At 48.7% G+C, this 24734-nt stretch overlaps 1 protein-coding gene across 1 annotated transcript; it reads right to left on the reverse strand.

The window, feature by feature from the left end:
* Positions 1–771: 771 nt before the first annotated feature.
* LOC149328242 (uncharacterized) lies at positions 772–20192 on the reverse strand. The gene is made up of 6 exons (XM_089558944.1): positions 20161–20192; positions 19080–19310; positions 17840–17966; positions 10619–10759; positions 3473–3603; positions 772–1138 (listed from the first exon to the last, which is right to left on the reverse strand). The coding sequence occupies exons 1-6, from the start codon at positions 20190–20192 to the stop codon at positions 772–774; spliced, it is 1029 nt and encodes a 342-aa protein (XP_089415070.1).
* Positions 20193–24734: the final 4542 nt, after the last annotated feature.

Genomic DNA, 24734 nt, shown 5'->3' on the forward strand with positions numbered 1-24734 from the left:
ATATTTTATGTTTCCTAGTCCGGGCTATCACTACAGGAGTGCTTACCTCCTCCAATAGAAATTATATCTAAGGGTGCTGAGCATGGTTCGGTCTGGATGAAAAATAGGGCAGCTTAAACGGCAGACGACAGCGAACTAAAGACGGGAGAGATGCTGACTTTCAACTAAACATTTATTGTAAAGAGCACAGGTATAGGCTAACAGCAGGGGCGACGACATCAAAAAGGAATGACAACATTGCGGACTGTCCAATGGAAAGGCAGTGACACCCCTGCGTCAATGAGAACACTAGTTTTGATCTGTCACAGCAAGCGCGGTCTGGGCTCATACATTGAGAGCCACATTGGAACAAGTTATTTCTATCGTTCCGACGAACTACTATCACGGGGTGGAACGCTTTTCGTGAACGTAACCTCACTGCGCAAATGACAGAACAAAGACTCTTGCTGATGCTTTTCCGTCCCGTCAGTATCCTTTCGTGGTCCGTTGTATTTCTTAGTGTTAGTTACCACGTTTCCACCAATGAATGACAGCACAGAATTCCACGAAATTAAAACACACATGACTTTGCGAACAGTTCTTGAAACATGCCCTCTTATTTTATTTATTTGCTTATTTATTCAAACGAGTTCGCAGAACGTCCATCAGCTATTAATGTTTGAACATTTATATTTTTCTGCCTCCCTATTACCTAATGCTCGAGCGGGAAAATGTAGACAAATTATGATGAGGATAATGAATTGCAAAAGAGCATCGCGAATAGGAGAGTGTTCACTCATGCCGGCGTTCGCCGCTGGACGTGTTGGCAGCACTGGCGGCGGCGGCCACGACCACGGCGGAGTCCATGTTGAGCAGGAAGGCGAAGATCTTGCGCACCGTCTCCGGGGAGACGACGGCCGCCACGATCATGGCGACGCTGGCGAGGGTGACGAAGGCCAGCACGGCGTACACGCACGCCAACGAGTCGCCCTCGTCGCCCAGCAGGAGCAGCCGAAGTCCACCGCCGAAGCCACCGCCAGGGGCGCCACTGCCAGTCCACTCGCGCCCGGAGGTGCTCGCCGACCAGATGGGCGAGGCGCGCGAAGCGTTCTTGTCACTGCTCTTGTCGCTGGTGCGCTCCGAGGTCCGGTCGGAGACCCTGTGACACCCACGACCACAGCTGAGCCCTTATGAAAATGGCCTATATATTCTTGATATACACACTCTTCATGGACCAGTATATGGGACAAAAAACAGTTAAAATACACTATAAGAGAAATAAAGCGAACAAGGAAAGGGGATTGAGGGGCTCGTTATACATACATATGAGAGAAGCCAACAGCCGTAGAAACCCAGGTGCAAAGGGAATTTTTAATTTTTTTAATTATTTTGTGGTGTGGATCAATTTAGAATATTACAGAATATGTTATCGCTGAAAGCTAATTGATTAGAAAAGCAGAAGAAAAAACAACCACATGCCGCCGGTAGGATCCGAACCCACCGGCTTGGAAGAGGCATTTACCTTGCAGAGGGCCCAAGCATGAATGAACAAGCTATGCAAGAAAACGGTCCATTCTAAAGCTGTGGGCGGTCAAGGCAGAGTGATTAAAGTGGCATCGCTTTAGTTGTAATAGAGCTTCCCTGCAAAATTGTGTTTGGCCACCTAAAGGTGCTCTGAAAAGGGCTATCATAAAGTTGCGATATTCCTGGGATGTTAAACGACGCCTTATCCGGGGTAGCTGGTTGGACACTGTTAAGAGGGAACAGCGCGAACACAGGACGCAGGAGCGTACAACACATGCGCTTTTCGTCGCCGCACTCGAAAGTAGTGAAGCGCAGCATCGCGACATCAGCTCTAAGGAACGCACTTCAAATATCATGGTATCACTGCATCCCGAGCAGCTTCCAGGCGCAAGTCGGACGGTGACAGACGCGGGGTTCCCCCTGTCACTCCTCGCTAGCTTGGTAGAGAAATGACTGCGAAAGGTTCGCCCCTTTTCGCCGCGCCAACAGCATCCGGGATCGGCCAAGACCAGCGGTATTTCCCTACGTACACGAGGCAAGCCATAGACTCAAGAAAATAGCCAGGAAACACGGAATACGCGTAGCTTTTTCGGCACCTAACAAATTAGGAGTCCTCTGTAACAGAGTCAATCAAGAGGATCAGCCGAAAAGCGCGTGCGAGATCAAGCACAAGGCAGCATATCTAAAATCCTGAGTGACCTCGGCTGTATATGAGATATAGCTATCGTGTGGTGCGTCCTACATTGGACGAAGAGGAAGGTGCATCAACAAGCGTCTGACGAAGCACTCGAAGTCACTCAAGACCGGCACAGGCTGCAGCCTTGTCATTCACTGCAAGAAACGCTCTTGCATGCTAGCCCTCGACAAGACAAAGATTTTGAATTGATATCACGGGAAGCGCACACGTGAGATACATGAAGCTTACCTAATTTAAGATCGTGGTGACACGTGTGTCAGTAGTCCATCCATCAATCTATCTATCGAAAGAGACTGCCTATCTGAAGAAGTGATCCTATCACTCGTAGAACACTTTTAACTATTTAACCCTTTTGCATATAGCGCTAGCCACGTTCCTTTTTTACTCAACCGCAAGCCCACTTTCCATCCTTCACTTGCATCTTGTTTTCATATTCTTATGTGTCACTCTTCCCACAGGCATCGTTCCTTGCTAAAATTTTATAGTTTTTACGATTTTATCGCTTGTATCCGGCCCTTTACACCGCCCCTGACGTTGTCTCAGCTGACAGCTTGCCTCGAGACTATTTATTCTGTATGCCCGTTTCGACTAAACTTCACAGCACCTGTGTTGTACGTTCCCGGTGTCCTGTGTTTGCGCTGTTTTTTCTTAACAATGATCTTGGCCTTAACCTTGACTCTCGACCTGTCCAATTGCTTGACCATTGTCTGACCGTTGACCATCCACCGGTTCTCCAAACTAATAAACTGAAGTTTTGACCTTGGCTGAGCCTTGAAGGTCACCGGCAACGCACGGCGATCTCAGCCCGAGCCCTCTCGTAGTGAAGCTACCGCTTCAATCATCATCATCATCAGCCTGACTACACCCACTGCAGGGCAAAGGCCTCTCCCATGTCTCTCCAATTAACCCTGACCTTTGTCAGTTGCCGCCACTGTATCCCCGCAAACTTCTTAATCTCATCCGCTCACCTAACTTTCTGCCGCCCCCGGCTTCGCTTGCCTTCTCTTGGAATCCACTCCGTTACCCTTAAGGACCAGCAGTTATCTTGCCTTCACATTACATGCCCTGCCCAAGCCCATTTCTTCCTCTTGATTTCAACTAGGATATCATTAACCCGCGTTTGTTCCCTTCACCCACTCCGCCCTCTTCCGATCTCTTAACGTTGCACCTGTCATCTTTCTTTCCATAGCTGGCTGCGTTGTCCTTAACTTAATAGCTATTCACATTTCACGCGTGGCGCAGTGCGCGTCAGTGAATGGTGCCCCTCCTCACTTGTGGACCTCCGGCGGCTTGGCGGGCTGCTTCTTGGGCGCAGAACCGTCGGACGCGGTCAGCACAGACGGCTGGCCGCTGCTGCCCGCCTTCTTCTCCTCCAGGTTGGCCCGCTGGGCGGCGCGCTTCATCTGCGCCAGGTTTGAGTACGTCAGTGGTGAGAAACAACCACGCATTCCCCATAGGCCCTGTGCGTGTACTCCTTTCCATCCCCTGGTTGTCACTGTTTCCGTCCCATGTGTTCCTCAAAGACACAGTCCAGGACAACACCGGGAGTGAGACAGTTACCGCGCCTTCCTTACTGAAGCGTCCCATATGAGCTGGACATGTGTATTAAGGCGCAAGCCTTTAATGCGTCATCGTTGTCGACGGAAGGTTGTCGAGAGAAGGTTGTCAGCAGAAGGTTGTCACGCTATTTCTAGTCAGATCAGAAAAAAAATCTTTGTGCACGATGATAAACGAACCACCATCCGTTCAGCAGTCGAGCGTGCTAATGGCTACGCTACTTCCTGCCAACGCATATGTAGTTCTCCTTGTCCAGGACGCTGGAGAGTGTTTGCAGAACGGCGTCGAATCAGACGGATGCCTCCAAAAGCCCTCCAGTGTCTACAGCGTTTAAGATTCACAAACAGTTGTGTACTTAATTAACATCTTAACCACACATCAGTGACACAAGCAGCAACACCGCGCTAAAGGGTTTCGCCTCCCAGCACTTTAGGTCAACAAAGTGCCCCCCTGAATTTTTTTTTTACGGGAACACGAAGTCCATATAATATTTCCACGTAGTGGTGACGGCAGTGCAGGCAGTGAGGACGGCAGCGAAAGAAAGCTCCCAAAACAAACTGTTTATTGGGGCTGATTTGCGCCCACAATGAACTGAATCACCCGGTGGCGGCGTAGTAACAAGCGTGCTCGGCGGTCGTCGAACAGAATGCCCGCCGCTCTCGGCCGTGCTAAGTTTAAATCTTATAGTAAACTTTCCAAATACGGCGTGCAATGTAACCACGATAGTGTGGTACAACGTAGAATCACTTTATCCTGGCTACGATCCTTCGAGATAAATCTGGTCGCGTCTGGCATCACAAATAAAGCGATGAAGCCGCGCGCCGGCGGCGTTTAACACTAAAAAGTAAAGAGTAAAACGCCTCGAGACACTGTGAAAAAAGAATCTAAACGATCACTGAATGTGATACGACAACTCTGCGTTTGCAAATGCCGAAGTCGTCCTTCTCTGTGTCGCTGGCGGTGAAGACTAGAGGCGTTTAGTATAGCGTATGAGCGCTTACGTACGTTATACGCGAGCATTTAGCGGGTGGTTACAGTGGAAATAGCATGAACACTTTTAGTTTATCATATGCCGACCCGAATTACTCAGGTATTCTCAATTAATTCTCAGGTATTCTCCAGTAATTTGCGATTCGCTGATGACATTGCCTTGCTAAGCCACCCAGGATAAGAACTGCAAAGCGATATCAATCAGTTAGACAGGCAGAGTAGAACGGTGGGGCTAAGAATTAACATGCAGAAAACCAAAGTAATGTTCAACAGCCTAGCAAGGGAACAGCAGTTCGCAACTGGTAGCGAGGTGCTGGAAGTAGTAAGAGAATATGTCTACTTAGGGCAGGTAGTGACCGCAGATCCGGATCATGAGAGGCAAATAACTAGAAGAATAAGAATGGGGTGGAGCGCATGTGGCAGGTTCTCTCAGATCATGAATGGTAGCTTACCAATATCCCTGAAGAGAAAAGTATACAACAGCTGTATCCTACCGGTACTCACCTATGGGGCAGAAACGTGGAGGCTAACAAAGAGGGTTCAACTTAAGTTAAGAACAACGCAGCGAGCTATGAAATGGAAAATGATAGGTGTGACATTAAGAGATCGGAAGAGGGCGGAGTGAGTGAGGGAACAAACGCTTGTTAATGACATCTTAGTTGAAATCAAGAGGAAGAAATGGGCTTGGGCAGGGCATATAATGCGAAGGCAGGATAACCGCTGGTCCTTAAGGGTAACGGAGTCGATTCCAAGAGAAGGCAAGCGTAGCAGGGGGCGGCAGAAAGTTAGGTGGGCGGATGAGATTAAGTTTGCGGGAATACAGTGGCGGCAACTAACAAAGGACAGAGTTAGTTGGAGAAACATGGGACAGGCCTTTGCCCTGCAGTGGGTGTAGTCAGGCTGATGATGATGATGATGCCGACCCGAACATTAGCGCAGGCCTCAGTGGCGCCATCTGGTGTTATGACGTGGAAATATTTCGTGACACATTTTTCGCACTTAGCCAAGGTTATCCAAGTCGTATCGCGTATGCAGCCAGTTCCATGGCCAGCTCAGTCGAGCCAGGGCTTATTTTTTTTTATGCCGCTGAACTTTGCAAGGTTTTTAATAACACCATGTTAAGTTCCTTCGGGCCCTTCTGCCTACCACCGAAACGACATTTGGCAATGCTATGATTACCTTGGCACAAAAACACAAATCAAGCCAATTCACTATAAGTGGTGTCTTGTCATAGTCGGGTACAACTTGAGTCTGAAGTGAAGCTCCGCCCACATTCAGCCTTCGCGCACAGAATTACTCCACGACGAAAAAGTAGTCCGCTGCTTAAACGCTTCTTGTTACGTAAACAAGAAGCTTATGACAAGAAAAAAATTATGAGCTCTAGAATTTTTATACACGGATTTGATTGTTTGATATAGTCAAACATTGAAAAGGTGATTTCGTTTACAGTTGCGATTGGCCAGCGGAGTAATACAGGACGCCGCGGACCGCGGCCCAGTGTTAGCAACTGCTGTTTTTTTTTAAGTTGCATCCTAGTATAGGGCTAAGAACGGCGGGATCGTTACACAGAATTGAAAATAGGGCTAGTTTATCCCTCATTCGTATTGCTATTGGCACGTGTACCATTTAAAGGCAATGAATATGCCTAAAAACCCAAAACATTGACGCCCCGCCGCGGTGGCTCAGTGGTTACGGCGCTCGGCTGCTGACCCGAAAGACGCGGGTTCGATCCCGGCCGCGGCGGCTGAATTTCTTGAAGGCGAAATTCTAAGGCCCGTGTGCTGTGCGATGTCAGTGCACGTTAAAGAACCCCTGGTGGTCGAAATTTCCGGAGCCCTTCACTACGGTGTCTCTCATAGCCTCAGTCGCTTTGGGACGTTAAACCCCAATAAACCAAACCAAACCAAACCAAAACATTGACGAATTCTCACTGAAGCGGTTGACGTGGGGGCCGCCATGTTGACAACGCTGTTTTTGCTAGCGTACGCAAGAGCACGCACGCTAAATTCGAAAAACAGCGTGCGTAACGCGAACGTACGTAAAACCTGGATTTGAAAAATTGTTCCGAGCACGCGCAGTACGAATGACGCTATTTTATAGCGTTCGCTATGCCTTTGCGTATGTGTACGCACGCCATACTAAAACTCTCTTCTGTGGTGCTCCGCTCAACTCTTGCACGTCTTGAACGTCTTGCACATTCGCTTTGGCAGGAGAAGCAAACAAGTCTGCGCGCTTGAAACACAGGAGAACAGAGCGAGTAGCAATTTGGAAAGAGTCTGCGGGCGAGCAGTGCGTCATGCTCTCCACGCTACGCGCACGCGTCGATCCTTTAACGCAAAGAACGCTGGTTGCTCTGTCATACTCTAAGAATGCTGATTGCGTTGGCTTCACTCAAGGCTGTTACTCACGCTGGACGCCCTACGAAGCGCAGTACTGCTAACGCAGTGCGCATTCCCACTGTGTTTCACTCATTCACTGTGTGGTGGGTTGAAGCTTCTGCAGGTGGGTGAAGGCTTCGGACAACGAATGCCCCGTGGCTTTGAGAAATGGTCGCAGTACTGGGAACGCAGTAATATAGAAACAGCTTGCTTTCCACGTTTTCAGTACGGTTTTAGAGGTCCTTTTAGTATGCTCTCTATATTTTATTTGTGCATGTTTCGACATCGTTTCTGTACTGTTTCGAAGTGACTTTTTATCGTGCCATACGGAGATCGTATGAACTGCGACTTCCTTATTGCAGTTTTTTTTATGCTAGTTTTTCATATTACACCTGGAACATGCCGAATTCTCCGTAACACAGTTCGTCTCTACGATAAGGTTAACTACGTGCTATAAAGTGCGGCTTGCAAGCTTTCATTCCCGTTCCTGTAGCGGCTTTTCCTGAGACATCAGTCGAAGGTAATTGGAATGTGTTAATAAAAGGTAAAGAAGGATCGTTGAACTTTAGTTTCTCGGAAAATACAGTATGCTCTAGCTCTCAGACGTTCTAGCTCACTATAACCACAAATGGACTGAAGCTAATTTCAAACCAATGATCTCGGAATCGCTACTATGCAGCACAGGATGCGAATTGACTGCTGTTCTTATGGCTAACTGCTCTGCTTTTACATGCTTCACCTAATTTTGGCACCTAAATAACATGTGTCACATGTGCACTATCGCAACAACGAATGTGACCAGGGAAGCAGCCAGCGAGCACCAACAAGCATAAAACCAAGACTTAGCCACTTTTTTTAACGCAAATCCGATAAGGACCTTTACACAGCATCAACAATTACGGAGGGCACTTAAAGGGACACTGAGGAGAAATTGAAGTTGGCTTGTATCGACAGAATACCAGCCCTTGATTACAAAAATGCCACTCATACTGACAACAAAGCTCTTGTAACGTAGAAAAGAGTGAGAACCAAAATACAGGTATCTCCGCCACAGGCCAAACTCGCAAGTACAAGCGTGATGACGTCATGGGACAAAACATTGTTGCTCGGGACCAATCAGCGCCTGCTCACCGGTGATAGGCGGGCTCCCGGTATTCCGCTAACGGTACACGGTATGCTAAAGGTGTCTATTTGCGAGCACTTCGTTGACGACTTCGAGAACGGGATCCATCGTAACGCTGGCAAAGCGCCGGTGCAAACGTAAACGAAGCGACGGCCGCAATAGCCGATAGATGCCTTCAACGTGCGGCCGACGGTAGCTTTCTTTTCGGCTGCTGCTAGGCTGCTGTGCTGGCCGCAGGAATCACGGAGGCTGCGTTACGTCATGTGCACGTCATGTTTCACGCCACTTAGTCCTGTGTCGTCATAAGAAAATCCCTACTTTGAATCAGAGCGGCGGGAAAAACTTTTTCTACTTCGAATCCAAATTTCTTAGAAATAAATGCATCTTTCGCTGCCGGCCAAGTGGCAACAAAGCCATGACATGCCGAACTATCGGATTTTGCTTAAAAAAAAATATTACTAGAGCTCTCCTCACTGTCCCTTTAAGGCCACCCACGTCCTTTGAATACGAAAGCACCGTCTCAACGTGAGCTCTGTTGCGAGATTGATTTAAAGATTTCTTACTTTCTGACGATATACACCTACTCATTAGCATACAGTTGTAAGGAAACCCATACACAGGGTTCACCTATATTCGCCAAGATTAGCCAATATGCCACGTGGTTTTGTGCCATATGGGTTGCGTGCTCGCCTCGCAGTGGTCAAGGTACATGAGTCAAATCCCGGCGCTTTGGGAAGAAATTTTATTGTTTTTTTTTTTCTTTGTAGTAGACGTCACTACCTTGTGGCATACGCCTGACGTCATACGAGAGCGTGGTGACGTCACTGTGGAATTTTGTGCCATGGAAGGTGACGGACGCTGGCTCGTGTGCTAATGGGATATAAAATGTTTTTGCATTAATAACTCGAATCGCGGATTGTACGCCGCTGTACGAATTATATCCATGATCGAAAAAAATCTGCTGGTGGGAACGTAATGGACTGCCGATTATTAAATATTACTAAACTTGCTTCTGTTGAGATTTTTTTTTATTATCGCAGACGTTTCGACGAGATAAAATTACGCAAGAATGGCGAAAACTTGATGAAAAGCCTGCTTCTGAAACCTGCGCACTTAAATTAATGTCCCGATATATTAGCCAGGATTGTGAAATTTCTAGCAGCCGTGTTTAATGAAAAGAAAATGTGCGAGAAGGCAACGACACGAGAACAGAGGACATAATAGCGCTGAGCATAACGCATCCCTCTTATAGCTGCTCAACATAGCTCACCTTCAAGACGACACTAACCGGTGCAGTGATGGTGGGATCTCTGGCGAATATCGATTATAAATAGCATTCAGTTGTTTCATTTCGTCGCCGCCGACAACCACTTATTAACTCTCATTTATAACATCACTAATATCTCCTTAGACTCCATTCAGTTCGATAAATACTTTAGTATTACACTCTGCAACGATCATGGCACAATCATATTACCATGCTTGAAGCAAAACACCACATACTTTTGGGAAACTGTACAACTCATTAAACTACGACACTTATGCGTTTTACATTTCAATACGCGCATGGAGTCTGGATTTCCATTCATTCATGCACTGTACGTATTTGATGTAAGCGTAACTTCGGTCAGACATGAAACAGCCTAGAAGTGCCCCGTTTTTACGAATTTATTGAGATATTTACTGCATCCCTCAGCGACGAATGCTCAGTGTGGTAAAAGACACCGCGTTAAGTCGTTGAGTTGCGTGTGAGGCTCGTGAACATCGCCAGGGGGACAGTGTTCGCTTCGGTGGCGCGTCTCGACTCCGCCTATGCAGTTTCATACAGAAACCTTGCAGACAGCAACTCATGTACCGAATCAAAACTTGCTCTGGTGGTATATCTGAGCGTGGATACTAAATGCGCGGCCATAGCGGCTTATGCTGCCAAGGCATGTCGGATTCACCGTTACTGCGGAGGTGACCAAACGGGAGCGGCCGTGTTTGTGTGGCACACACTTTGCATAGTCCACAATGCGTGCTCTTGAAGACATATGTTTGATTTACTTAACGTGGAAAGGGTCTGTTTCGTAGGGCAGAGCAGTGGTCAGTATTATAGAGCTGTGGGGTAGAAATGGGAACAAGTATCCGAGGTTGGCAGTTCAGACCGCTGAATGCCAACAGAGTATAGCGGAAGTGTAAAGAGCGACACAACGAAACTGTGCTGTGCCACGACAACTGTGATCTCGTTGAAAACACCCATTTCAGGACAAATCGTAACACATATCAAATTTATCCTTTATCATTTAGAAATACATCTTGCGTTAATCGTCACAAGAATTTCGCAGCAGCGTAATCACCGCAAGCGTGCATACGCCGCCATGGACGGACCTGTTCCTTGAGAGCCAAGATGGACGGCGATGGCCGAGCGATGAGCACAGGCTGCGATTCGTCCAACACGCCGACGGCGGCGGTCGGGCGCACCCCGATGTCTTCACCGCACGGGTCCGCCTTGGCCGCCATTTTTTTGGCCTGGGAAGAAAAGAGGGACGCCAGCGATGGGCCACACTTGGCTGTTTGCACTCGACAAGACTACAAAGAGGCTTCCACTAATGCGCCGCGAAAGTTGTTATTCGCCAACAGCCATTGCTATCGACTGCTTTTTGGGAATACGGACAGCAGTTCCTTTAAAAGGACAGGCCGTCGCATATGGCGGCAGGTGCAATGTAATACCCCTGTCACACTAGCAAATTTAATGTCATTCGAACCTAATGGCATTCGATGTATCGAATCTCGTTGGGTCTCTTTCAGTGCTACACGGAAAAGAATAATGTCATTAGAAAATGATGGCATTGGCGATCAGTGAAAAAAAAATAGTACAACTCAAAGACATCAGCACGCATAAAAGATGTTCGAAATTGTTGTGCAGTGTTTCAAAAGCGGTGAGAAAATTTATGTGCAGTATTATACGCTTATAATATTATTTCCGGCCATTATGCAGCACTCTAGCCATCAAAAGCCAAATCGAGTACAAAGTAAACCACAAATCCGTTAAATGTAAACAAACAAAATGGATGACATGGCGGTGCGCGGACACGCGCGGAGCATGGAAATTGCTTGCAAAAGGTGAATGGCTCAGTGACGTCTTTAAGTACTTTCGAGCTTAACGAACACGGCACGGCAACCAGCAAGAAACACGCAACCCAAAATGACCGACGGTCGCGGGAAAGACCCTGCTTCGCGCTCGGCCGCGGCTGTTGGCTGCTGCTGAGCCTGAGAGTGAGTATCTATCCACGGCAGCCTCTAGTGTGAACAGATTCTCACCAACATTAACCATTTTTCAGCAGAACTAAGCATTATTTTTTTCGCCTCGCTGGTTTTCTGCTGCGTATCTGGTGTCCAGACAACGCATTCGGTTCGAGATCGAATGCGAAAGAGTTCCCCTAACTCATTAGATGGCGAATGTCATTCGAACCTAACGACATTACATGTTCTCGTGTAGCAGCCGATTAATGACATTAGATGGTAAGGTCATTCGACTAGAACGACCTTAAATTTGCTAGTGTTAAAAGCCTATAATTCTTCCCTCTGTCTATTTGCACTTCGCTCTTTCACCCCACACAGCATCCCCGTTCCTGACCCTTCTGTGAAGCAAAAGCCGCAGTCTACCATGGCACCTGCGAATGAACTCACCCTCCTGGCTACTTGCCTGTTATTCTACTCACAATTTTCTCCGGGGAGACTGCGTCCACTAGCTCAGACCGGCAGGATCAGCGACGGCTGATCCAGCGGGCAAGATGGGTGGTGCCAATGGGGGTTTTGAACTAAGGGTTCCAGCCTAAGAGGAAGCTGCCTATACAGGGTAATAAAGTTTAACTGTCGGAAAGGGCAATTTCTTCGTCAGAATCATCATCAGCAGCATAAGTACGTTTACTATAGGAAAAAGGCCACTCCCATATCCTTCCGATTAACCCTCTCATGTGCCAGCTGCGACAAACTTATCCCCGCAAACTTTCTAACCTCATCCACCCATCTGACCCCCTGACAACCTCTGCTACGCTAGCTTCTCTTGCAATCTACCCCGTTATCTCGAGAAGCATGGGTTATGCATGCGCAATGTATGATCTGGAAATGTCAAATCGTTCTTGATTTCGACTACGATACCATTAACTCGTGTTTGTTCAGTGAATCTGCCATTTTCCTGTCTGTTGACGTTTCACCTATAATTTTGCTTTCTCTAGCACGCTGCGTTGCCCTGACTTAAGTTTGACCCATTTTGTTACCTTCCACGTTTCTGCCAATAGGTGAGTACCGTGCCTCGAAAAATTCTGTACAAAATCATTTTTCAGCGGGAAACCATTTATGAAGACAATTTTTTCATGTAATGAACGTTTTCACTATAAATATCATTATATCTGCAGATCAGCCGGCGGCATCGTTTTCTTTTTTTCGATTGGCAAACGTTTTTGCTATCGTCAAAAGCTTCCCCATTGGTATTGTATGGCAGTCTTGACTGTTCGTTGCGATCGGTGGAAACCCTTTAAAAGAAAGATTTTGCTACATATCAAAAGAATGGAGCATTATTTTCAATATTTCCATAAGAGTGTCTTACAATTTTCTGATTTTCAAACTTTTTGTCCGAAAATATTGGACATAGATATAACTCCTATATACTTTCCTCTTCAGGGGTATTGATACACTGCTATTCATCACTTGAAAGTGCCTGCCAAATGCGCACAATATTTCTCTCCATGTTATTTCACTCTCGCGATCCGGATCTAGGCTGTGTACCTACGCTATATGTAGATGTGCTCTCCTACCGCTTCAAATGCTTCGTGCGTATCGTAAACTGTAGCTGTCTACCGGGAATGTTGAACATTAAATTAGATTTCTTCATATTGAGTTTCATTACCACCGTTCGGCTTTGTCTGTCAATGTCCTAGATAATGTTTTCAAGTTCGGACCCTTAGTTACATGGGAAGGAAATGTCATCAGCAAAGCGGAGATTTCTAAGATATTTTCCATTAACTTTGTGCCCAACTATTCCTCAGCCAATTATCTGAATACCTCCTGTATAAAAGCCGGTGAATAGTAGTAGAGAGGTCGTGTCTCTCTGCCTGACTGCCTTCCTGATTGGTATTTCATCACTTTCCCTATCAATCGCTATAATCCTTTTATAGACACTATATATATTTTCTAGTACCATGACTGATGGCTCTTCTATATTGCGCAATGCCTGTGGTACTCCTGAGGTTTCGACGGAGTCAAATGCTTCATCGGGCCCAATAGTAAAAAAAGATCTGCACATTGAGCTGCTGGTTTCGTATCTCAGATGACCATCAATTCAAAATAGTACCACCCATAAAAATTTTGCATACAACAATGGAACAAAAGAAGCGGCTAAACTAGCCAAAAAAATGGCTAGTTTAGCCAGAAAATTGGTGGCTTTATTTCAGGTGAGATGTATATTAATTTTTCCACATCTGCAAAGTGGTTCGAAATATGGAAAGTCAAAATTACATGTTTGAAAGCTCATTGGGTTGTCCTTGCCACATTCCATATTTATAAAAAAAGCGTTCCTCATATTTGTTATGCATCAAATACACGCGCAGTTGTTGTATTTGACGATAAACAAGCGAATTGTATTTCAGCGACAATATCACGCTCGGAGACGTCACTAGCTAAACCCCGATGCTGAAGGCCATCAATTTCGCAACATAACCTTGACCTATAAAACAAAAATAAATAGTTTATCAGTGAATTTTAGTTAATTATTCTGTAATAAAGAGAATTGGGGTTTGCTGCCTCAGCGGCTAGCGCTGCCGAAGGAGAGGAAGATGACAGAAGAAGACAGAAGACGAAGCTGACGAAGCTCGGGTGCGCGCTTGCGCTTGCGTTTTGCGTCTCATCTTCTTCGCCTCGAGAGTGTTCTTCGCTTGTCTCAGTGACGCTGGCCTGCAGCTAAACTTGAAAAAGTGTCGCTTCGGCGCTCGACAACTGACTATCCTAGGCCACGTCGTGTCCAAGGATGGTGTACTCCCGGATCCTGCCAAGCTCCGCGCAGTTGCTGATTTCCCCTAGCCCACATCTCTGAAAGCACTCAGAAGCTTTCTTGGCCTTTGCTCCTACTTTCGCCGTTTCATCAAGAATTTTGCTGCCGTTATCGCCCCGCTGACGCAACTTCTCGCTGGTAGCCACGACTTGTCGGCTTGGTCCCCTGCATGCGACGAGGCTTTTGGAACGCTGCGCCAGCTCCTCAGCTCTCCTCCGATCTTGCGCCATTTCGACCCTTCCGCGCCAACAGAACTGCACACAGACGCCAGCGGCATTGGTCTCGGTGCCGTTCTAGCTCAGCGGAAACCTGGTTTCAATGAGTACGTCGTGGCTTACGCCAGCCGTGCGCTCACAAAAGCGGAGACTAATTATTCCGTCACCGAAAAAGAATGTTTAGCGATTATTTGGGCGATCACAAAATTTCGTCCTTACTTATACGGGCGCCCGTTCGATGTCATTACCGATCACCATGCCCTTTGTTGGCTGTCGTCCCTCAAAGATCCATCTGGCCGCCTCGCTCGTTGGGCTCTGCGTTTACAAGATTACGACATTCGGGTCATTTATCGTTCCGGTCGTAAACACTCCGACGCCGACGCTCTCTCGCGCTCCCCTGTGACCTCTGAGCCTGACCCACCATCTATTTCTGGCCTCACACCTTCTCTCGACACTATTGATATGGCTTCTGAGCAGCGCAAGGATCCTTGCATTACTTCTCTTCTGGATTTCCTAGCCAACCGCTCAGCGCGCCTCCCTTCTCGAGCGCTCCGACGTCAAGCCCATCACTTTGCCGTGCGCGACCAGCTGCTGTACCGTCGGAACTACCTCCCCGATGGTCGCAAATGGCTGCTCGTGATTCCAAGGCATCTCCGCTCCGCCATTTGTGCCAGTTACCACGATGACCCGCAATGCGCTCATGCCGGTCTCCTGAAAACATTTACCCGCCTACGCCTTCGGTATTATTGGCGGGGCATGTACCGTTTCGTCCGCCAGTACGTACGCTCTTGCCTGGAATGTCAGCGTCGCAAGAACCCACCACCGCGCTCACCTGCTCCTCTGCAACCTTTACCGTGTCCCGCCCGGCCATTCGACCGTGTTCGAATAGACCTTTATGGCCCTCTTCCCATCACTGCCGCGGGGCACCGCTGGATCATCGTCGCCATGGATCATCTCACGCGCTATGCCGAAACTGCCTCGTTGCCAGCTGCGACGGCCTCTGACGTAGCCGGTTTCATACTTCAGAACCTCATTCTTCGTCACGGTGCGCCTCAGGAATTGCTCAGCGACCGGGGTCGCGTCTTTTTGTCCGGCGTCGTGGAAGCCCTCCTTCGGGAGTGTCATATCGTTCACCGCACGACGTCTTCGTACCATCCGCAGACCAACGGCATGACCGAGCGCTTTAACCGGACCCTCGGAGACATGATGGCCAAGTACATTTCTGCCGATCACTCAGACTGGGACCGCGTTCTACCTTTCGTTACATACGCCTACAACTCTGCAACGCAAGCCACTACTGGTTTTTCCCCGTATTTTCTTCTGTACGGACGCGAGCCTTCCTCCATCATGGACACCATACTCCCTTACAGCCCCGATTCGTCCGAATTTACAACCGTCTCTCAGGCCGCTGCGCATGCCGAAGAAAGCCGTCAACTCGCGCGTTCCTTTACTTCACACGACCAGCACCGTCAGAACAGCTCCCGCGCCGCTTCTCCCGGTCTGCCGCCGCATTATCTTCCGGACTCCTTGGTTTGGCTTTGGGTGCCCTCCTCCAGCCCAGGACAGTCTACAAAACTGCTGACCAAATACCAGGGCCCCTATCGCGTTGTTCAGCAGACATCGCCAGTTAATTATCTTGTGGAGCCCATCACGCCTTCGTCGGACCATCGCCGCCGCGGCCGTGAAATCGTGCACATAGACCGCCTGAAGCCTTACTACGACCCAGCTCTCGTCTCGTGCGCTTAGGCCGCCAGGATGGCGCCTTTTCACCCCGGGGGTATTGTAATAAAAAGAATTGGGGTTTGCTGCCTCAGCGGCTAGCGCTGCCGAAGGAGAGGAAGATGACAGAAGAAGACAGAAGACGAAGCTGACGAAGCTCGGGTGCGCGCTTGCGAACGCCGGCCTGCTGAGCAGCACGGCTAGGGCAAGGACTGTGCCCGACCACGCTAACTGTGCGAGTTTCCACATTACAATTCGTTTAATTATTGGTAGATTTGGGTACATAATGTACTCATCGCTACAGATCATCATCACCATCATCAGCCTGACTAGGTCCACTGCAGGGAAAAGACCTCTCCCATGTCTCTCCAACTAACCCTGTCGTAATTGCCAGCTGCGGCCACACTATCTCCGCAAAACTTCTTAATCTCATCTGCCCACCTAACTTTCTGCCGCCCCCCGCTGCGCTTGCCTTCTTTCGGAATCCACTCCGTTACCCTCAAGGAATGTGCAGCCGCAGAAACAAGCAGCGGGTAGAGCTGAGGAAGATCCGGGGCCGTTTGCCGCAGGAGGCGAAGTATATCGACGGAAGCCCTCGGTTCCGAAGACATCGATCATGACTCGGGGCTTCTCCTGGCGCCAGGGGCCACGAAGCCTTAACACGACATCGATATCCGACAAGGGAAAGACGTCCCCCTGATCGGTACAAACCAGGGCCGTAATTGTGCCAACAAACATTTTAAACTAGTTTGAACCGTTAACTTGTTTCTGTTCGTTCTGCATAAAAGTTAGCCGTTCGTTAGATTTACAACCATGTGTAATGAGAGCATGCATCGTCTAGGGAAGAGAGAATGTAGTGTTTGTATCACGATAAGCAAACGGTTAACTCACGGCCACGTGCCGGTATTTGTTCACCGCCCCCTTGCCTGTCTGTATCTCGATATAAGCACATGCGCGCTGGTTTGCACGGGGGAGTCGTCGACCAGCGGGACGCGCGCCCGCTGACAATAAACCCGAGTTATTGTTACACCTCGGCTACAGTGTCGTTCCCCTCCCAAGACGCGACATTTCCTTATGAGGAATTTCATTGCTGACTCTCGCTATACAATCCAGCTGAATAGACCGCACTGACGTATCTCACACGCACACCGTGGGCGCGTCCGCGAGCGCGCGTGTATAAGGGACAGTGTGTGCGTGCTTATGAGTTTGAGTGCGTGTGCGTGTGTGTGGGAGCGAGTGAGAGAATGAGTGCGCGTATGAGTGGGTCAGTGAGTGAGTAATTGTGAGCACGTGTGCGTGTTTGCAAAATAAAAATCTGTAAAGGTTTAAAAATTTACCCTGTATATTGACAAACGCTGTACCATGCCGCCATGTTTGCGGACGCTCGTAGCCATTCCTGTATGCTACACGGCGTCCAATTGAACGTTCATCAACCGCTGTGCTCTCTATACGTGAGGCAGAAGCGGGACAGGGACATGTGGCCCCGCACAATGCTCGCACTATCCAGTGAAAAACGTGTATCTGTGAGAAGCTTCATATTCCCGCCTGTGGTTAGGGGGGGCGGGGGGGGGGGGGGGCGCTGCCTGCAAAGTTTCCGGCCGTTAAACGAGGCGGCGTCTGGCTCGCCTGTTTCTTGGTCTCCTTCTTCTTGACGCCGGGAGCCTTACTGCGTCGGCCGAGCGGGACCTCGGCGCTGCTCTTCCTCGGTTTGCGCGGCTGCTTCGCGTCCTTCGGCTTCTTGGGGTTCTCCGCCCTGCGTACCGCAGCACAAGGTCTTCGTGGTTGGTTGCGAGATCAGTCTTCATTCGAGAAAGAGCATTGCACCGCTAATACCCCGTAAACAATCTCGAAAAAAATACCGGCTCCGTGAGAGAGCAATGTGAAGTGGAGTCCTCTAAGCCAGTCGTTAGTCATAAGTCTGCACATGGCGCGCCTCTTGCCCCAATAGTGCCGTGCGTGAACCCAACGAACTCACTTCCAAGAGGAGACGAACGGCCGGGGGACGTTCCGCCGCACAGCAGCGCACGAAAAATACCCAACAATTCTGTACAAAAGCATTTTTAAGCGGGAAACCGTTTATGAGCGGAAGGTTTTGTATATGATGTAAGATTTGACTATAGCAATCGATACATCCGCCGATAACCCGACGGCAGTATTGCATTTTTTTCTATTTACATTTTCCCTCTTCCGCATTGGTTTTCTATGGCATTCTAAATTCTTCGATGCGATCAATGGAAATACTTTAAAAGAAAGATTTTGCTACATATCAGAAGAATATAGACCCCTAGCTAACTTTAATATTTCGATAACAGTATCTTACAATTTTTAAATTTTCAAATTCTTTGAACCGACAATGTTGGACATGATCATGCGAAAGGATTCGATCATGCCTCAATAGGACTGGTTTTTTTTTCGAAGCGAAGGATGCCATCAAAGGCTGGTGAGCGCACTGCCGCTGTCTGTGCAGAAGCGGATAGACACTTCTGCGCGAAAAAAAAGGCTTAGTAGTATCAGATCGATGTGCAGCTGCGATCGCACAACACTTGTACGAAGCGCTTCAAGATGTGTTCAACATGAGTTCTAAGAATCGGAGTTAAGCAAGTATATGTAATTTCCTGTCGTTTCTCCGAGACAGTCTTGGAGTCACCGTGTAGTTAGCTTGTGAAGACATCTGGTGGTCGCGAAATCTGTATTTCACGTATTCTACCTTATAAAACCCTGTTTTCAGCGAAGCTCAGATGACGACATTTCGCCTGCATTAAGCGTGGCCAGTATCTTAGCAGTCGGACACTCTAAGCAACGGGCCTTTGCGGCGAGACCGATGCCTGCTTTTGCGAGCAGGCAGCGAGTGCTTCCGACGACTGACCTGTGCTCGTCTGCGGCCTGCCTGGGGCTGGACGGGAGCGTGAACAGGGGCGCTGGAAGGGGCGCGGCCGGAGGCCTCGGGGCAGCGTCCCCCGGCCTCTTCCTGGGCGATGCGCTGCTCCGGCGAATCACGAACCGCGGTGCTCGGCGGACCTCGCTTTCTTCCTTGGCAGGACCCCGGCCTCCCAGTACATGGCCTCCTTCTTCTTCTTCCTCTTCTTCTTCTACCGCCCTGTGGGTCCCTCGTCACCCGGAACCTGCACACCACTAAAAAAAAAAAAACTGCAGGTGACACTTAGTGGCAGTACCCACAGATGCCTCATCGCCACGCCTGTAGATTTCTACTATTCGTATTAAAAAATGCAGTGGTTCTCCATGGCCATCTTAAATACTTGGTGCTAGCACAGGACGAACATTAAAAGATTTTGCGGCATGCCGTAAGACTGGACCATTCTATTGAATATGCTCATAACAATGACTAATAATATTCCACAGTTGCCTAACAATTGCTGTTAAAAACGCAGCTCATCGCGTCACACCTTAAGGGTGTGACTTGATAGCGTAATGGGTTAACACATTCTGTTCGCCCTGCCGCGGTGGCTCAGTGGTTATGGCGCTCGGCTGCTGACCCGAAAGACGCGGGTTCGATCCCGGCCGCGGCGACCGAATTTCGATGGAGGCGAAATTCTAGAGGTCCGTGTGCTGTGCGATGTCAGTGCACGTTGAAGAACCCCAGGTGGTCGAAATTTCCGGAGCCCTCCACTACGACGTCTCTCATAGCCTTGAGTTGCTTTGGGACGTTAAACCCCAATAAACCAAACCAAACATTCTCTTCACTGAAAGATCCTTGGGAGTCCTCACACCCCCCTGGTGCAGTGGCACCGTGGTTGAGCGCTACGCCACTGCCCTGCGATGGAAGATGCCCCCAACGGTGGGCCTGTGCAACCCAGGTCGCTCTTCCCGAGCGACGAATCGTTAATTTATCTACCACCTGCCACGGGGGGCAGTTTCTCACTCTCCGGTGGGCAGGTTGTGATGACTCCTCAAGGTCACGTGACCTAAGTGACCCGCCTGCCTCTTACGTTCCTCTCTGGGCGCCACTTGCCAGAGCCATGCTCGTGATGTTTCACCCACAGTGCCGATGGTGACAATGCCGATTGCGGACTATCCGGACAACGGGGCCTTTAACGTTATCGCGTTAAAACAGAGCGTCACAGTGTGCCAGGGAAGTGGACGTGCTGTCGGGGACAGATGCATCCTCGACGTACGAAAAGTGAGGCATATAGGTCGCTTTTCTGGCAGGGATCACTTCATCTCACTGTTCTGTTGTACAGCATATGAGCCTGAATTTTACACCGCCAAGTCTGGTCTGGAGTCATTCGCTAATAACAGAGGTATAGGTCTCACCTTCGGCCGATTTTTCCTCTGCCACTCTACCCTAGCGTGGAGTAGCAGACTGGAGACTGCAAGTCCAGCTTTCTTGGACATCACTTTCAATCGTGAGGCCACTGCGCACTATTGTAAGATGCTGTTCTGAATATTTTTAGGCGAATGGTTTTATCTTGCAATGCGTGGCAAACTTTTGCTTTTAAAGTTTTCCCGGCGCTCACACCGAGTTCCTAACCCTGCTAAGAAAGCCAATGAGTCGCGTTTTTAACAGTAATTGTTAGGTAACTGTGGAATATTTTGAGTCATTGTTATGAGGATACTCAATAGAATGCTCCAATCTTCCAGCCTGACGCAAAATATTTGAAAGTTTGTCCTGTGCTGCCAACGAGTAGTTAAGATGGCCGTGGAGAGCCAATGCATTTTTGAAAATGAATAGCAGAAATCTACAGGCGGGCGGATCAGGGAACTGTGGGTACTTCCACAAATCTTAGCACTGTTCTTTTTTTTAGCGATGTATGAATTCATGGCCTCAGGGCACTAAACAGTATGTAATTATGTGATGTCGCTCAACGCAACCGGCACTCGGCGTTATCATTTGACTTTCGAGGCGTGACGTGCCCCGACTTATCTCGAATGATGCCAGCCAGGCGCGACTGCTTCCAGACTGTTCTAGTTGCTTTGGCGCCTTATCTCGATGATTGCTTGCCAGCTTTGAATTCAACGCAGCCGAGAGCGGCACGCATTGGGTTCGACGACCGCCGAGCGCGCTTATCGCTATCGCCGCCGACGAATCCTTCAGTTCCTTATGAGCGCAAGCCAGCCCCATGAACAGTTTCTTTTGAAAGCTCTTTTCGCTGTCTTCCTGACCGGCGAACTGTCATTCTACCACGTGACAACATATTAATTTTTATGGTCCAATCATACGGTACGCGAAACAAAGAATTCCTTCATAAAGAACTTCTCATTGAAAGAAAATGAGCTTGTCCACAAATGCTGAGTGTGCTCCGTCCGAACTCTACCTCCTTCCGCACATTAACGAAGTCTCGATAAAACACTAAACGGGGCAAGTTTCCATAATAATAAGTTTCCATATAGCTTCCATAATTCAAGCGCAACAGAGACAACACACAGAAAGGAGAACGACGGGACATGCTGTATTTGGAACAAAAGGTGTTGCAAGTAGCGCATGTCCCGTCGTTCTTCCTTCTGTGTGCTGTCTCTGTTGCCCTTGAATTGTGGAAAGAAAAGAAGTCTTCTTCTCCCTCAACAAACATTTTTCCTGATCGTAAATTCATGCTCCGCAGCGCAAAAAACAAACACAGAAAAGAGGTTTATGACAAATCCAACTAGCCTGTATATTGCAGGTTATAAATAAAAAAAATGGCAGGTCATGCTCTGCAAGAGCATAAGCAGTTGACCACGTTAACGACTACTTGGTTATGTTTAAGCCACTGCAAACACTCTGTTGGCCATTGCAAACACCTTCTTTTATTCACTCTTAACTTGTACTGAACCACTGCCACCCTCGTCTTGCTCATACCGCATCATCTTTCAACTGTTCTTGCTTTTATTCGCAACAGTGGCGTGTTTTAAGACACTGCTGAAGGCACAGCAAGGAATTGCCCATTTTGTCTAGTCCAAGTTTGGCGTAAGGTCGATGCGACGGGGCGACGCATGGAGGTTTTATAGGCCTGCGCAGCAATGGTCTCCCCCGACCACCCAGCGTACCAGCTGGGGACGACATACTCGTTCGCCAGCCCAAGCCTCTTACTCGCCGTCACCACCGCGAGGAACACCAGGAAGAGCGAGCCGCCCTCACAGCACGCAGGGGCATCGCGGAAAACACAGTCTTCACGTACATTGTCACCTCATGTGGGGAGAAAATACGCACCACCCTCGTCTACGTCCACCACCAAATTCGACACGCCCAGACGCACTAGTCTGATAACGAGGCCCAGCATTAGTCGCCTTGAGCTTGAGGCTGTCCATCTAGCACCTCTTCCGCCTGATGCCTCACATTCGCAACAGTTGTCCTGTTCTGCATGTGACGTAGCCACTAACCCGACCACACACCTTTTTTGGAGTGTGTCGGACTACAGCGATTCCGGACCTAGCACACTAGCCCGTATATCCGCTGCCTATAGGATTGTATCATACCCCGAGCTCTGCCGAGAACAATGCGGGCAGCGAGGTCTCTTGTCCTCTGTACTTTCGCGGGCGATTGCACTAGCAGCCGTCCCTCATATATGGGTGACTAGTGCCGCAAAAGCGATAACAGTAACGTAATTTTCCGGTAGGTTCCGGTCACACTAGGCCGATATGCGACGCCGATCGACGGTCGGTCGGCTGGTCGGTATGCAGATGCCGGATATCTGACGCACCGGTATGACACGCTGGAACCGACAACGACGCCAGCACGACCAACAGCTGCGGATCATAGCAGTGTAAAGAGTCAGCTTCGGTCAACTTTTGCCAGATTCTTAAATTTCGGTGGACGGCAGACCGCCGGCCCCTTGCCCCTTTGGTAACGAGGCCTAGCGAGTCCGCAGGATTAATGTGTGCGATTTCGGCGATTGCGGAGAGTGAATTCACAGCTCTTAGCGCATGCAAACAGCCGCCGAGCGTAGTTTTGGCTACTGTGACTTCAAAGCAACGACTGCCTACGTCGCAGGACGCCCGTAAAGTAAGGGAGAAGTGCCGATGTGACGCGGTTTGCACAGCATGTACGTTGAAGGTTGGCAGCCGGCAGCAGTCGTCGGCGTCGACCATGGACAAAAAATGTGGCTGTTTTCATTAATGCAAATGGTGTCGAGGCGTATTTTCAGGTAAAGGGATTTAAAATCAAGCATTGGTGACATCAGAGGAAGCAGATACAATATAAGCAAGAAGCGCCGTACGTATACGTGAAACATTTCCCAAACAGGCGACAACAGCGTCGGCTTTATTGCAGTTTTATCGTAGCATGTAAACGAGTGAAAGTGCATTTTTTAAGCAAGAGTAGATAATATTTAACATATGGAGAACCCACCTTGTGTCATGCCAAGCAAACGATCAGTACTGTTTGAGCACAGCTATTCAAACAACCTCAGCGCGGGGCTGCAGTAATTGCAATCGTCGGATTCCTGGCGAACTTAGCGCAGGCAGAATAAATGCTAAATGATGCACTATTATCTTGAAGCACTCATTTAGGGGGCGGCGACTATTCGTCTTTGCGGGAAGTGAAACATTCGAGTCGTGTTAACTTCTGCTGCCTTGTTTGTTCTGCAAACGGGTTCTACGAGCCGAAAGAAATGTATGTTCGACTTAAACACACGCACACACACGCAGCGGGGAGGCAGTCGCATTTGGCACTTTTCTCTGTTCCTTTCGTGCCGCAAGCTTACTCTAGTGCCACCTTGTGATAATGTGGGGTTAATTATCGAGCCGACGAATAGCGGGCAAGAACAGCCAGCGACAAACCGCCACGCTGTTCACGGAGCACATCGGCGAAGGCATGCATGGCACGTGCCGTTTTTCGCATACGGGAGCAATTCACTGTTTCCAAGTGTAAATAATAAAGCAGGGGTGCACCGATTTTTGTTTGCTCAATAATAAGAAAATGTGCGCCTCGAGCAAGTCCACTTTCTCAAGGATCTCCAAGCTCGCGTACTAAGCTGAAGGCTTCCAAAAAGATAACACGGTAAATGCATTTTATTTCGCTAAGCTAAAAGAAAAAAAAACCTTTCGAGCAGCCGCCGTCCACGGTGTGCGAGCACCTCAACGCAGCGAACAGCGCACAGCAGACGACGCGGGAAGGTACGCCCTTTTGACGTCACCGATCAGAGGTTACCAGACCAGTAAGCAGCTCCCAGAGAAACGAAAAAAAAAACGATTTAGAAATATTTACCGCACAGAATCAACTAAAAAAACTTCGGGAAATAGTAGTTTAACGCTTCTCGAATTATATGCAATAAGCAGGCTATGCAAGAAAATAGGCTGGCATGGCCGCTTCGATATGTGCCCAGTAACTTTATACGCGACATTAAGAACGGGGACTATTCTCGGGCCACAGCTGAGTGGTAGGCCTCAGTTCCCACAATATTCCCAACTATGACGACGTGAAGCCGCTACGAAACAAAATCGAAAAAGAAAAATGAAGCCTGCACTCTGACGCTGTGGCAAAGGCTACAGATGCCGCTGCGCCTTTCCTGTCCCGCTCGAGAGATACCGTGGCTTTTCTTTTTATAGCCGTCTGCAACAATGCAGTAATTTTTTGCTAATTTGTTCA

The sequence above is a fragment of the Amblyomma mixtum genome, chromosome 9 (genome assembly GCF_055824585.1).
Source record: "Amblyomma mixtum isolate Tamu chromosome 9, ASM5582458v1, whole genome shotgun sequence".
NCBI lineage: Eukaryota > Metazoa > Arthropoda > Arachnida > Ixodida > Ixodidae > Amblyomma > Amblyomma mixtum.

Excerpts from the sequence above, each read along its gene's own strand:
- LOC149328242 (XM_089558944.1), bottom strand. The coding sequence starts at position 20,192 with ATGGCTCTGGCAAGTGGCGCCCAGAGAGGAAC. Across the intron at positions 17,967-19,079 it reads CAGGCCGCAGACGAGCACAG|GGCGGAGAACCCCAAGAAGC; the intron begins GTCAGTCGTCGG and ends TGCGGTACGCAG. Across the intron at positions 1,139-3,472 it reads AAGCCGCCGGAGGTCCACAA|GGTCTCCGACCGGACCTCGG; the intron begins GTGAGGAGGGGC and ends TGGGTGTCACAG.